At 47.2% G+C, this 14,571-nt stretch overlaps 1 protein-coding gene across 1 annotated transcript in view; it reads left to right on the top strand.

Moving 5' to 3' along the window:
- Positions 1-14,404, top strand: part of LOC107119320 (golgin subfamily B member 1-like) — a 60,327-nt gene extending 45,923 nt beyond the window's left edge. The window contains 5 exon segments of the mRNA XM_015421789.1: positions 518-688; positions 4,682-4,779; positions 6,558-6,692; positions 11,228-11,333; positions 13,240-14,404. Of these exon segments, the coding sequence (XP_015277275.1) occupies positions 518-688; positions 4,682-4,779; positions 6,558-6,692; positions 11,228-11,333; positions 13,240-13,374 (645 nt within the window). The 3' untranslated portion in view covers positions 13,375-14,404.
- The last annotated feature ends 167 nt before the right edge of the window (positions 14,405-14,571 follow it).

Here is a 14,571-nt window from a genome sequence, read left to right as displayed (position 1 = left end):
CTCCCCACAACAGACACCCCCTGTGAGGTGGATGGGGCCAAGAGAGCTCTTGACAGAAACGGCTCTTTTTCGAGGACAGCTCTTATCAGAACTATGGCTTGCCCAAGGTCATCCAGCCAGGTGCAAGTGGAGGAGGAGTGGGGAATCAAACCCAGTTCTCCCAGATTAGAGTTTGCACACTTAACCACGACACCAAACTGGGTGTGTGAAAGAAGAAGAAGAGATTGGATTTATACCCCGTCCTTCACTACCCCAAGGAGTCTCAGAGTGGCTTACAAACTCCTCTCCCTTCCCCTCCCCACAACAGACACCCTGGGAGGTAGGTGGGGCTGAGAGAGCTCTTGACATAAACTGCTCTTTTTCAAGGACAGCTCTGACAGAACGATGGCTTGCCCAAGGTCATCCAGCCAGGTGCGAGTGGAGGAGGAGTGGGGAACCAAACCCGGTTCTCCCAGATTAGAGTTTGCACACTTAACCACGACACCAAACTGGCTAAGGCAATTTGTCCTCCCTCCAGCTCTCGCAGGTCTTTGAAGAGAAGAACAGCCTGGCCCTCCAGCTGAGGGGAAGCAGCCGCAGCCTGCGGGAGAGCCAGCAACGCTGCAGCGACGTCCTGGCCCGCTGCGAGGCCCTGGAGAAGCTGCAGCTGCAGCTGCAGCTGCAGCAGCAGCTCGTGGGGAAGGACTTGGTAAGGCCCGGGAGGGCTGGTTGCCACTGTTGGACTTTGCGGTTGGAGGGAGGGGCGAGGAGTGGTCCTCTCTCGTTGGCTCGTAGAGGCAGTTTCCAGAAGACCCTGGGGCTATCTGGGTTCCTCTGTCCCTCCCAAGACTGATCTAGTGGAGGGAGGGGGGTCCACAGCCCAGTGCTGCAGGGTGTGCGTGGAAGGAAGGCCGGTGTGGTGGACAGAAGCCCGCGCCTCCTCTACGTCTCACGCGTGAGCTCACCAGCATCTGCCTTCGACTGAATCAGAGCCTTGGTCCATCCGAGCAGGCCTTGTCTGCTCAGACTGGGAGCCGCTCTCAGGCAGAGCAAGGTCTTTCCCTACCCAGTCCTTTTTTTCTCCCCCCCCCCCGCAATTTTTTTTTTTTAAAAAAATATCCATAACAAATTTAACAACCGTAAATAACACAAATTGTTAATTTTTACAGAGTAATAATTACCTTTATTAATTTAACATCATTATGCTGTCTTATAAAACTCAATATAACAAAACACACGACTGTCATGTCCTTGAAACTGAATAATAACCGTTACTTATGCTTAATAAAAACGGAAGCTTTCATATTTCTTTGGTATGCTGTGCAGTGAGTCTGGGTGAGAGGAGATGTATTCAAAGGGAGGACACTGCTTTTTACTTGTGAATACTGTGAGAACACAATCAAAGAAGGAAATTTTTGGACCATAAGTTTATTTTATAACCACTGGGCTAGTGATTGCACTTTAAAGGTCTTATGTGCATATTTACCCTGTGCCTGGTGATTTTACTTTTGAACAATTTACTTTATGGTCCTTATTGAATCTATATTTCGTATATATTTCTGATTGTGTTTATGTGAATATAATTATTAACCATCTTGCCACATATGTATGACCTCTGAGGAAGGCCTATTTGGCCGAAACGCGTAAGGTCAACTTTTTAAGCCCTTGATATTGTTATGTTTTATATACATTGGTTGTAAATGGTCCCCTATATATGTTTTAAAATTTGTTATTATTAATGAATACATGTACCTCTTTTTATTTTTTATGGAAAGGTTTTAATATTGGCCCTCCTTTTCGCTAACCTTTGTTTAGTTTTGGAGTTTATTGTTAGGTTCAGTTTTTTTCCCTTCTTGTTTCTGCTGCTTCAAAGTCGGTAAACCATTTTTCGAGGACATTATTACTGTTTAATGTAGATTTTGCAACCAAAAGTTGAGTTGCTGTCTTATCAGCTAGTATAACATCCCAGCTACTATAACATTTGGAGTACCAATTAGTTAATGTTGGAATTTTAACTTGGTTCCAGTTTTGGGCTATTACTGACTTAGCAGCTGGTAGTAGTAGTAGAATCATTTCTGTTGTTTGTTTAGTTATTAATAGATCTGGCCAATGCTTGAGGAAATTCGCTTCTGGATTATTTGGAATAGCATGTCCCGAAATTCTACCCAGTGTCCTGCAGCGGTGAAAAAGGCAAACTCTACGTTGGGGGACTATTAGGAAAGGGGCGGAGAATAAAACGGCCGCTATCGTCATGCCCCTGTATAGATCTATGGTGTGGCTTCACTTGGAGCACGGTGTGCTGCTCTGGTCCCCGTGTCTCCAAAAGGACACGGCAGAGCTGGGGAAAGTACAGAGGAGGGCGACTGAGAGGATGAGGGGCTTGGAGCCCCTTCCCCGGGAGCAGAGTCTGAAGAAGAGTCTGGGACTTCTCAGTCTGGAAAAGAGACAACTGGGAGGGGACGGACACAAAGATGGATTATGAAGTTATGCATGGGGTGGAGAGAGTGGACGAAAAAAATTCCTCCCTCTCCCAAAACACTAGAATTCAAGGGCATCCGATGAAGCTGATGGGCAGAGTAGGTTCAGGCATCCGATGAAGCTGATGGGCAGTAGGTTCAGGTCGGACAAAAGGAAACACTACTGTATGTAGAGAGTGATTAAAATGTGGGTTTCGCTGCCAGAGGATGTAGTGATGCCCACAGGAGTAAACTGCTTTAAAAGGGGATTAGATGGATTCGTGGAGGATATGCTTATCAATGGCTCCTAGCCATGGTGACTGAGGGGAACCTCCCCGTTCAGAGACACTCAGCTTCTGCTTGCCAGGCAGATGCTCTGCCACTGAGCCACACACACACACACACACACACCCCGATCTCCAGGCAAAATCTCCCCTCTGCTCGAGACTGTGGAAAGCTGCTGCCCGTTCAGGGCCCGTAGTGCTCGGCTAGATGGCCCTGTGGTCTGACGCGGTATATGGCAGCTTCCTGTGTTCCTTTGTTCCGTTCCCCACCTCCAGTTCTTCAGCTCCTCCTCTGGCGATCCCCACTGGCCGCAGGCGGCTTGATGCCGAATCCACCCTTTTCGCTGTCCCTGCCCCTCACCCGGCCATCAGCGCCGGCACGTCTCGGACAGCTCTGTATAATTGCAGCTGTCCGGTTGCTAGTGGGGAACCAGACCTGCATGGAGGTGGTAACACGGACATCGGCAGAGCCCTGCTGGATCAGAGCTAAGGCCCATCGAGTCCAGCATCCCGTCTCAGACTGCAGCCGGCCAGCTGCCTCCAGGAGGACCGGAAATCAGCAAATGCCATGCTACAGATGATTACAAAGTAACTGAAGTAATTTTTTACATTTTGGGGGGGGATTTATATTATTTTTTCCTATATTTCTTATAAATTATTCACCATTATATTAATTATCGTATAAACATTAACGCCTAGAATCATATATCCAAACATCTAAATGTCGTCTCTTTATATATCACAAAAGATGTTGCACAACCCCTTTGTTAATACCAGTCCTCCTTAATTGTACAAAAGCACCAATTCAAAACAGACTTAAACGAGTCCTCCCTCTTAAAACGTTTGTACAATTAAGGAGGACTGGCATTAACAAAGGGGTTGTGCAGTATCTTTTGTGATATATAAAGAGACTTATGAGGAAAGGCTGAAAGAGTTGGGTCTGTTTAGCCTGGGAATGAGAAGGCTTAGAGGGGACATGATTGCAGTCTTCAAGTATCTGAAGGGCTGTCATGTAGAAGATGGAGCAGATCTATTCTCTCTTGCTCCGGATTGCAAGACTAGATCTAATGGGTGGGAATTACAAGGGAGTCGTTACCGGCTGGATATCAGGAGAAACTTCCTAACTGTCAGAGTGGTTGAGCAGTGGAACAGTCTGCCTCGGGAGGTGGTGGAGGCTCCTTCGTTGGACATTTTCAAGCGGAGGAGGCTGGATGACCATCTTTCGGGTATGTTGTAGGGCTGTCTTTCGGCTGTGCTCCTGCAGAGTGCAGGGGGTTGGACTAGATGACCTGCAAGGTCCCAGTTCCAACTCTAACATTCCGTGATTCTATGTCACTTAGATGTTTGGATATATGATTCTTTCTAGGTGTTAATGTTTATTTGATCATTAATATAATGGCGAATAATTTGTAAAAAATATGGGAAAAATAATATAAAACCGAAAAGATATGTAAAAATCACTTGAGTTACTTTGTAATCGTCCGTAGCACGGCATTTGCTGATTTTTGGTGTTTCCCACTCACCGTGTGTCCTATTTTGGTGAGTCCAGGAGAACCGGGGCAGAACCCTCCCTCCCGGCTCCCCAGCACCTGGTTCAAAGAGGGATGGACGGCCTGTGGGACTGACTGGGGGAGCAGAGGCCCATCATGGCCAGGAGCCAGCCAGGGCACAGACCCTCATCGTGGGGGGGTGGCAGTCAATGTTCCCTCTAAGCTGTGGAGTCTTGTGAGCAAAAATCCTACTTTGTGAGCTCCTGGCATTAAAGTCGTGAGCAAGTGATTTGGCTGCTGCATCAATTAGTTGGCTCTGGAGGCACATCCTTCCTGAGCTGAGACAAAAATGCGTGAGCCAGAGGCTAAAAAACTGTGAGCTAGCTCACACTAACTCAGCTTAGAGGGGACACTGGTGACAGTGGCGCCTCTGCTGTTCCTGTCGGCCTGACAGCGTGTGTTCGGTCCCCAGGGATCCCTCTCAACGGACGCGGCTCCTGGAGCCCCCCAGGAAAGAAGCGAGCATCCCAGGGAGAGCTACACCCCCGAGCTGCAGGAACTACAGGCAAGGTGAGTGCTGGCGGGGAGGGGGAGGGGTTCCCGGGGAGGGGGGGGGCTGCCTCTCAATGGTTCCCGGAGCCCCTGCCCACCCAGAAGAAGAAGAAGAGAAGAGATTGGATTTATACCCCTTGCCCTTCACTCGGAGTCTCAGAGCGGCTGACAGTCTCCTTTCCCTTCTTCTCCCCAACAACAGACACCCTGGTCATCTTACTCAATTTCTGGTCCGATCCTACGGAGAACAAAACAAAAACTTATTTTATTTTATTTTGTTTGTTTATTTAACTTTCGATTTCTATACCGCTCTATCCCGGAGGCTCTGAGCGGTTTACATGGCTTATTAATACTCCTAACTAGGGCCGTACGATAATCGGGGAAGGTGAGTGCCTACCAGACACCCTGCGGGCTAGTAGTAGACGCCACTCGCTACTGCGAGACTTGTGATTGCCCGAAAATGGAAAGACGAAGCTGACCCCTCCCTAGAGAAAATTGCCTCATAGAACACTGTTCTCCACGGGTGACCGTCTATGCACATTTCAAGCCATTTGGTTTCCAGTGGTCGCATGCTTCTCTAATGGAGAGTTTCTCCCCAATAATCGCTGTTATCAAGGCCTTTTGTAGTTTTGAAGCCTCTGCTAGGTCCCTTCATGACGCTTCAGTTTGTCTTGATTCTTGTCCAGCTTATTACCAAATATCTGTTCCACTTTATGCAAATGTTTATTTTTGTATTGTTATGAAAATAATTTTAAAACTTAATTTAATTTTAAAAAGGTAGGTGGGGCTGAGAGAGCTCTTGAAAGAAACTGCCCTTTTTCAAGAACAGCTCTTCCCAGAACTTTGCCCAAGGTCATCCAGCAGCCGCAAGTGGAGGAGTGGGGGAATCAAACCCGGTTCTCCTAGATTAGAGACCGCGCACTTCACCACGACACCAAGATCACACACCTTCACATTTGGTAATCTGGAATATCCACCCATCGCCGGTCGCTTAGTTCAAATCTCAGTCCCCTGGTCCGTCCAATAATTTTATATTTGGGCAGAGAGAGGGGAGTCTGTTCTTTGCTGCATTGTCCTTTACATCCCAATATTTTTCTAGATACTCTTTAAAGTCTTTCCAATCTGCATAGAATTCTTCTGCCTCAAGGTTCTTAAGTTTCCTTGTCATTTTATCCATTTCAACCATGTAGACCTTTTGTATTTTTGACGCCTCTGCTAGGTCCCTTCATGACGCTTCAGTTTGTCTTGATTCTTGTCCAGCTTATTACCAAATATCTGTTCCACTTTATGCAAATGTTTATTTTTGTATTGTTTTGAAAATAATCAGAACTATGGCTTGCCCAAGGCCATCCAGCCAGGTGCAAGCCGAGGAGTGGGGGAATCAAACCCGGTTCTCCCAGATTAGAGTCTGCGCACTTAACCACGACACCAAGATCACACACCTTCACATTTGGTAATCTGGAATATCCACCCATTGCTGGTCGCTTAGTTCAAATCTCAGTCCCCTGTTCCGTCCAATAATTTTATATTTGGGCGGAGAGAGGGAAGTCTGTTCTCTGCTGCCTCTGGCACATAGAATCATAGAATGTTAGAGTTGGAGGGGACCTTGCAGGTCATCTAGTCCAACCCCCTGCACTCTGCAGGAGCACAGCCGAAAGAGAGCCCTACATATCTACAGCATACCCGAAAGATGGTATGTGCATAAGTACAGATTTACTGCAGGGAGTGAATTGGACACCCTCGACCTGCACAGGACAGCTCTCCTCCTCCTCACGGTCTCCTTGCCCCCTTTGCAGGTTGTCGGAGGCCAGGCGGCAGGAGAGCTCTGCCAAGCAGGGCTTGCTGCAGCTGGAGGAGCTGCTGCAGGAGGAACGGGACCAGCGCCGGATAGCCGAGGAGGCCTTTTCTGCAGCCCAGGATCACATCCGCAGGTCAGTGCAGCCTGGCCGGCTGGGTTTACCCATCGCCGTTCTTTTTAAATAAAAGTGCGCAAAGACCTTTGCAAAAGTAACTATTGAAACTCTCCTGATGGTTTTGAAGTTCTGAGAAGTCTCGTTCAAGCACTGAGCCTTTGTTGGTTCTGGCCGGCACTGAAATGGAAACCAGAACTCTGCTTGGGTCTTGGGAGTCTTGTTTTGTGGATCACAACTCCATCCTGCTGCAATCCAGGGATATGCTTCTGAACACACTGTTCCAGAAATCAGCTCCCAAGATAATCAGGATTTCTCTCCTCCCCCTTACTTACTCCTGGAAAATGCAATTAATATGCAGTTGGGTATGAAAACAGTGTATACAGACACGTGCTAGATGCCCACAGAACAATACGATAACCAGGGCTCTTTTTGTAGAAAAAGCCCAGCAGGAACTCACTAGCATAATGCACCCCCATGTTACCAGAAGTTAGGGATAATAAACTATGTAAGCCGCTCAGAGACCCCGTGGGAGGGGTTCGAGCGGGATGTAAGCTGAATGTAAAAAAAAAAAAAGGGTGATCATCCAGCCACACCAACCTTTTGCTTCTTTTTCTGTTTACTTTGTTTGTTGTCAAAACCCAGGGCTTTTTTGTAGCAGGAACTCCTTTGCATGTTAGGCCACACACCCCTAACGTAGCCAATCCTAATGAGTTTCTGCTGTTGGGTGTGGCCTATTATGCTAATGAGTTCCTGCTGGGCGTGGCCAACTTGGGAGCCAGCCGGAACTCCGTTCCTGTGCGTTCCTGCCCAAAAATAGCCCTGACGACAACAAATGAGACAATATTAAAGCCATAACATCATTTAGTGTCTGGTAATAAAGACAAACAACATATTCCATCACAGGAAAAAATACAAAGGTCGATAGAAGTTCACATAGCAGTCTGCTCAAGTCTCTCTCAATCTGTATCCCTCGAACAGTCTTGTGTCCTTATTCAAATTCACAAAAGCCGTCTGCTCAAAGTCCAATCAGTCTGTGTTTCTCTTTCAGTCAACACTTTTTCCGGATATCTCCGTGTTTCAGACCTCTGGTCTTTCCGCAGGAACAAACCCTATATAGGAATCTTACATTCAGTTCTACCTTCAAGTAGACACTTCCATTGATTTGCTTTTCTGTCACTCTATTTGGGCCCGGTCTCCTCCCTTCTTTCCAAGCGTGCCGAAACTGCTGCCAAAGTAAAGTGGACCCAGCATATTACCAGACACTAAATCATGTTACGGCTTTCATATAGTCTCACTTGTCGTATTGTTCTCTGGGCATTTAGCACATGTCTGTATATATTGGATCTAACCCCTAATGCACAGGTTAAGAGGTAATGTACTTATTGATGGCTTTGTATCTTGCCTGACTGCCAAAGAGGTCAGGGTAGTGTGAACCTCATAGTAGGGGTGTGCAAAAAAAAAAAAATTGGCCCGTTTCGGCAGGCAGAAAGACTCCGCATGTCAATTTCGGCAGTAGGAGCCTACTGGGGGAGTCTTTCGGCCAGCGGAATGTCAATTTCAGCCCCATTATATCCTATGGGCCATTGAAGTCAATGGCGAAAACATGGGGTATATTCTGGGGGCTGGAGGGGAGGGAAATCCCAGGGAAAGTGAGCTGTCTTGGGAGGTGTCCGACTGCTGGGAGAGTCTGGGAGAGTCTGACTGCTGGGTGCTGCCCGCTTGCCTGCCTTAAGTGCTGCTGGCTGGGTTTCCCCTTTGGAAACAATGGAGAGAATGGGGGTAACCCGTTTGGGTGCCCATAGAATTGAGCCCACTGGTCCAATTGCTTTGGGACATGGGGGTGTATGTGGGGAGAGGCTCCCGAAGCTACCCTGAAAATATGGAGCCTCTCCCTCAAACCCTCTCCCCTCCAGAGCCACTAACAGCACCGTGGGGAAAAAGTTACTTTTCCCCCACCATAGAGGTTTTAATGTTGAATGTTTTGTGGTTTTAATGTTGAATGTTTTATGATGTTTTGGCATGGCTTTAATGTGGTTTTAATGTTGAATGTTTTGTGGTTTTAATGTTGAATGTTTTATGATGTTTTGGCATGGCTTTAATGTGGTTTTAATGTTGAATGTTTTGTGGTTTTAATGTTGAATGTTTTATGATGTTTTGGCATGGCTTTAATGTGGTTTTAATGTTGAATGTTTTGTGGTTTTAATGTTGAATGTTTTATGATGTTTTGGCATGGCTTTAATGTGGTTTTAATGTTGAATGTTTTGTGGTTTTAATGTTGAATGTTTTATGATGTTTTGGCATGGCTTTAATGTGGTTTTAATGTTGAATGTTTTGTGGTTTTAATGTTGAATGTTTTATGATGTTTTGGCATGGCTTTAATGTGGTTTTAATGTTGAATGTTTTGTGGTTTTAATGTTGAATGTTTTATGATGTTTTGGCATGGCTTTAATGTGGTTTTAATGTTGAATGTTTTGTGGTTTTAATGTTGAATGTTTTATGATGTTTTGGCATGGCTTTAATGTGGTTTTAATGTTGAATGTTTTGTGGTTTTAATGTTGAATGTTTTATGATGTTTTGGCATGGCTTTAATGTGGTTTTAATGTTGAATGTTTTGTGGTTTTAATGTTGAATGTTTTATGATGTTTTGGCATGGCTTTAATGTGGTTTTAATGTTGAATGTTTTGTGGTTTTAATGTTGAATGTTTTATGATGTTTTGGCATGGCTTTAATGTGGTTTTAATGTTGAATGTTTTGTGGTTTTAATGTTGAATGTTTTATGATGTTTTGGCATGGCTTTAATGTGGTTTTAATGTTGAATGTTTTGTGGTTTTAATGTTGAATGTTTTATGATGTTTTGGCATGGCTTTAATGTGGTTTTAATGTTGAATGTTTTGTGGTTTTAATGTTGAATGTTTTATGATGTTTTGGCATGGCTTTAATGTGGTTTTAATGTTGAATGTTTTGTGGTTTTAATGTTGAATGTTTTATGATGTTTTGGCATGGCTTTAATGTGGTTTTAATGTTGAATGTTTTGTGGTTTTAATGTTGAATGTTTTATGATGTTTTGGCATGGCTTTAATGTGGTTTTAATGTTGAATGTTTTGTGGTTTTAATGTTGAATGTTTTATGATGTTTTGGCATGGCTTTAATGTGGTTTTAATGTTGAATGTTTTGTGGTTTTAATGTTGAATGTTTTATGATGTTTTGGCATGGCTTTAATGTGGTTTTAATGTTGAATGTTTTGTGGTTTTAATGTTGAATGTTTTATGATGTTTTGGCATGGCTTTAATGTGGTTTTAATGTTGAATGTTTTGTGGTTTTAATGTTGAATGTTTTATGATGTTTTGGCATGGCTTTAATGTGGTTTTAATGTTGAATGTTTTGTGGTTTTAATGTTGAATGTTTTATGATGTTTTGGCATGGCTTTAATGTGGTTTTAATGTTGAATGTTTTGTGGTTTTAATGTTGAATGTTTTATGATGTTTTGGCATGGCTTTAATGTGGTTTTAATGTTGAATGTTTTGTGGTTTTAATGTTGAATGTTTTATGATGTTTTGGCATGGCTTTAATGTGGTTTTAATGTTGAATGTTTTGTGGTTTTAATGTTGAATGTTTTATGATGTTTTGGCATGGCTTTAATGTGGTTTTAATGTTGAATGTTTTGTGGTTTTAATGTTGAATGTTTTATGATGTTTTGGCATGGCTTTAATGTGGTTTTAATGTTGAATGTTTTGTGGTTTTAATGTTGAATGTTTTATGATGTTTTGGCATGGCTTTAATGTGGTTTTAATGTTGAATGTTTTGTGGTTTTAATGTTGAATGTTTTATGATGTTTTGGCATGGCTTTAATGTGGTTTTAATGTTGAATGTTTTGTGGTTTTAATGTTGAATGTTTTATGATGTTTTGGCATGGCTTTAATGTGGTTTTAATGTTGAATGTTTTGTGGTTTTAATGTTGAATGTTTTATGATGTTTTGGCATGGCTTTAATGTGGTTTTAATGTTGAATGTTTTGTGGTTTTAATGTTGAATGTTTTATGATGTTTTGGCATGGCTGTTGTCCTGCCCTTGTTAGCTGCCCTGAGCTCACTGGGGAGGGCGGGATATAATGTGAAAAATAAATAAATAAATAAATAAAATAAATAGAGAGCTCAGACAGAAGTGTGACGGGCCCAAGGTCACCCAACTGGCTCCATATGGAGGAGTGGGGAATCGAACCCGGCTCTCCCGATTAGAATCTGCCACTTTTCTCTACCCTAAGGAGTCTCAAAGTGGCTCACAATCGCCTTCCCTTCCTCTCCCCACGACAGTCACCTTGCGAGGCAGGTGGGGCTGAGAGAGCTCGGAGAGACGTGTGACGGGCCCAAGGTCACCCAGCTGGCTCCATAGGGAGGAGTGGGGAATCGAACCCGGCTCTCCCGATTAAGAGTCCGCTGCTCTTAACCACAACACCTCACTGGCTCTCCAGGAAGGCGGAGTGCTGGGGATGTGCCTTGGCCAGAGGGCCGTCGCTTGTGAGTCCCGAGGTGCCGATCCGTGTTTCTCTCAACGCAGGTTGGAGTCAAGCGAGTGGGCACATTCTTTGGAAACCAGCATCGATATGCCGCCTGCCCCGGAGCACGCACTACTGGTTGGCTCCACGGAGGGCACCTTCAGTAAGGTAAGGGCTCTCCTCAGGGTGGGGTGGGGGGCTGGCCCGTAGCTAACATGGGGCCCACAAGGCCCGGCCCCCTAGTGTTTCTTCTGGGCTCCCTCCCTCCCGGGCTGCCCCCAACGTGTCCCAAATTACCACCTGCACTGTGCTTCCATTTAATTAGCTGGCCAGCCCACCGAGGCCACCTCCCAAAGAATTCCCTAGCTACGGGGCTGGTGGGGGATGTTGGGTGGTCTGCCGCCAGAGCACCGCCTTCCTTTCCAGGAGCCCCTCCCATCGCTCTCTCGTGTCTCCCTGCCTTCTGCTCACTGAGCCCTTGATGCTTTTGTGCTCGCTGCAGCACCAACCTGTGAGGGAGGCGAGAGGCCGGTCCTCTCGGGCTCTCGATGCTGCGCACCTTTAAGGCTGTGGGCTGGAACGTGCAAATCTATCCTGCCAGCCGTGGCCCTTTTCAAGTGACTCCTTGCACTGGAGGAAAGTGCCCACTGCTTGCTGGATTGGACAGCACAAAACAAAAGGGATCACAGGTATCCCAACAGGAAAAACACACAAGCAGACCCTGTGATCCGAACACTATTAAGAAGATCTACATAACTTTTTAGACTTTATAAAATTGCAAAATGTTTTTTCAGCATTCTCAATCAGTTAAGACGCTGAGCTGCAGGCTGTGGAAGGTCAGTAGTTCAGCAGTTCGAGACCTGAGTGTGCCGCATGACGGAGTGAGCTCCCGTCTCTAGTTCCAGCTCCTGCCAACCTGGCAGTTCCAAAGCAAGAAATTGCAAGGAGATAAATAGGGACCACTTCAGTGGGAAGGTCACAGCGTTCCGTGCGCCTTGGTGTTTAGTCATGCCGGCCACATAAGAACATAAGAACACGAGAGAAGCTAATGTTGGATCAGGCCAAAGGCCCCTCCAGTCCAACACTCTGTGTCACACAGTGGCCAGAAATACTAGGGGCCATCAGGAGGTCCACCAGTGGGGCCAGGACATTAGAAGCTGTGGAAGGTCGGTAGTTCAGCAGTTCGAGACCCGAGTGGGCCGCATGACGGAACACTTATCCAATAAGAGCAAGGGATCAAGCCTCCCTTCTGGGAGGCAACGCCTGTTATGCAAAATAGGGCTGATTAAGACATCCCGTATTTTGACATAAAATCCACATCGAAGCAAAATATGAGCCACTGATCCTGGTTCCCAGCAAAGCGTCTGCGAGAGAAACAAAATACGGTGGTGACCAGCGCTCCCTCTAAACTGTGGAGTCTTGCGAGCAAAAATTTCTACCGGCTTTAAAGTTGTGAGCTCACTGCATGAATTAGTTTGCTCTGGAGTGATCCTTCCTGAGCTGAGACAAAAATGTGTGAGCCGGAGGCTAAAGAACTGAGCTAGCTCACACTCACTGAGCTCAGAGGGAACACTGCTCTGGAGCCATCCTTCCTGGGCTGAGACAAACGTGTGAGCCGGAGGCTAAAAAGCTGTGAGCTAGCTCACACTCACTCAGCTTAGAGGGAACACTGCTCTGGAGCCATCCTTCCTGAGCTGAGACCAAAATGTGTGAGCCGGAGGCTAAAAAGCTGTGAGCTAGCTCACACTGACTCAGCTTAGAGGGAACACTGGCGCTGACCCTAACTGGGGAGGGGTGTGTGTGTGTGTGGGGGGGTCCATCTAGGCCCTGGGAAGGAGAGTATCTAAATTTGGGGAGCACGCTGCCTCTCTAGAGTTGTCGACTCTCCTGTAGAAGAATGTCCTGTCCCTTCAACAGAGTGCTGTTACAGGCTGCTGTTATTTACCTCCATCCCTGAAAAGCTTCCATGCGAATGACAGACAGGTGCGGTCATGGCTTGCCCTCTGCGGTCCCCTGGGCCAAGGTGCCCTCTCCCCATCTCGTAACCGCTCCCTTTCCTGTGCTTCCTCCTCAGCCTCGGCAGAGCACTGGCCCCCGGCGCCTCCTCCGTTCGCTCTTCTGCTCCCGGACACGTCTGCCCCTCCTGGCCACGATCTACCTCCTCACCGTCCACGTGCTGCTGCTCCTTTGCTTCACGGGCCACCTGTAGCGGCAGCCCTCAGGCCCTTGAGAGTCGGCCCCGCCTGCAGGGAGAAGGGAAGCGTTTGGGGCCTGGCTGGAGGAGGAGGCTGGAGGCCTGGGTGTTGTACCCCACACAAGCTGGCGGATGGTAAGGGGGCTGTTATAGGGAGCTCGGGAGGGGCATCCCTCCTCCCCCACCAATGAGAGCCTGGCCCAGAGAGGGCTATCACGAGCCAGCGTCGGCACTGCATCGGTCTCACATATGTCCGTGAGGAAGAGCACTGGAGTTTCCCCCTGGCTCTTCACACCGAATCGGGGCTGAATTAGTTTACAGTTTAGGGTAATCAGCAGGTGAAGGGGAAGAGTTCCTCCCTTGCCACCCCATGTGAATTTGCAGCCTGCCGCCCGGAGCTCCCCGCGGGTGATGGATGGGAATTTTCAGCATGCTGGCATGCTGAGCGACACGCCGGCTCTCCGGGTCTGGCGCATGCGTTTCAATGCGATTCTGGGAAGGGGACCAACTTAACCTAGTTGACGTTTGCCTGGCCAGAAGGACCCTGCCGTTTGTGGGGTTCTGTGATTTTGGCCCCAGGGACCTGGAAGCTGCAGGCAGACATCTCTGTGCCGCACGCCGGGGAGGAGAGGAGGGTGGTGACGTGGCCTCCAGTTCCAGCGGTGGTGGTAGCTACGGAACCTGTTTCTTGCACTGTATGGAGATCAGGAGGAGAGGCAGAGTTCTTACCCCCCCCTTCCTGGTTCCTGCCTATTTAGGGCATGGGACCTATGGAAATGTGAAGGAAGGGGGTCCGTGGCAGGTGGGAGCCCTTCTGTAGCTCAGCCATTTCCTCCAGGATGAACCGAGGAGTGCATGTGTTGGAAATATGTGTGTTGGTGGTGGGCGGGGGGATCGTTTGTCCTCCTTCTGTGGGTTCCGGTTCTTCCTCTTGGGTCCCCTCAGCCATTGACTTGGGGCCGTCCCCTGTCTTTATCCTGCAGGGCATGTTGTCTGCAGGCTTCTTTTTCATTTCCAGAATCCTGTCTGCTGACACCTCACCCCCCCCCCCCCCAAATATCCTACCTTGTGCAATAAAGATTATTTTTGCGAGCATCTCGAGTGGGTGTCGTCTGTGGCTCCAGTTCTGCTGCCGGGGCTGGCCTTCTGCAGGAGTCCATGTCCAGACCTCCAGAGGGAATCCCCAGTGTCGACCCTGCTCTCGCCCCCCCC

The sequence above is a fragment of the Gekko japonicus genome, unplaced genomic scaffold (assembly GCF_001447785.1).
Source record: "Gekko japonicus isolate JY-2015 unplaced genomic scaffold, Gekko_japonicus_V1.1 scaffold4778, whole genome shotgun sequence".
NCBI classification, from domain to species: domain Eukaryota; kingdom Metazoa; phylum Chordata; class Lepidosauria; order Squamata; family Gekkonidae; genus Gekko; species Gekko japonicus.
Note: the sequence above shows the minus strand (reverse complement) of the source record. Positions and strands in the feature narration are given on the sequence as shown.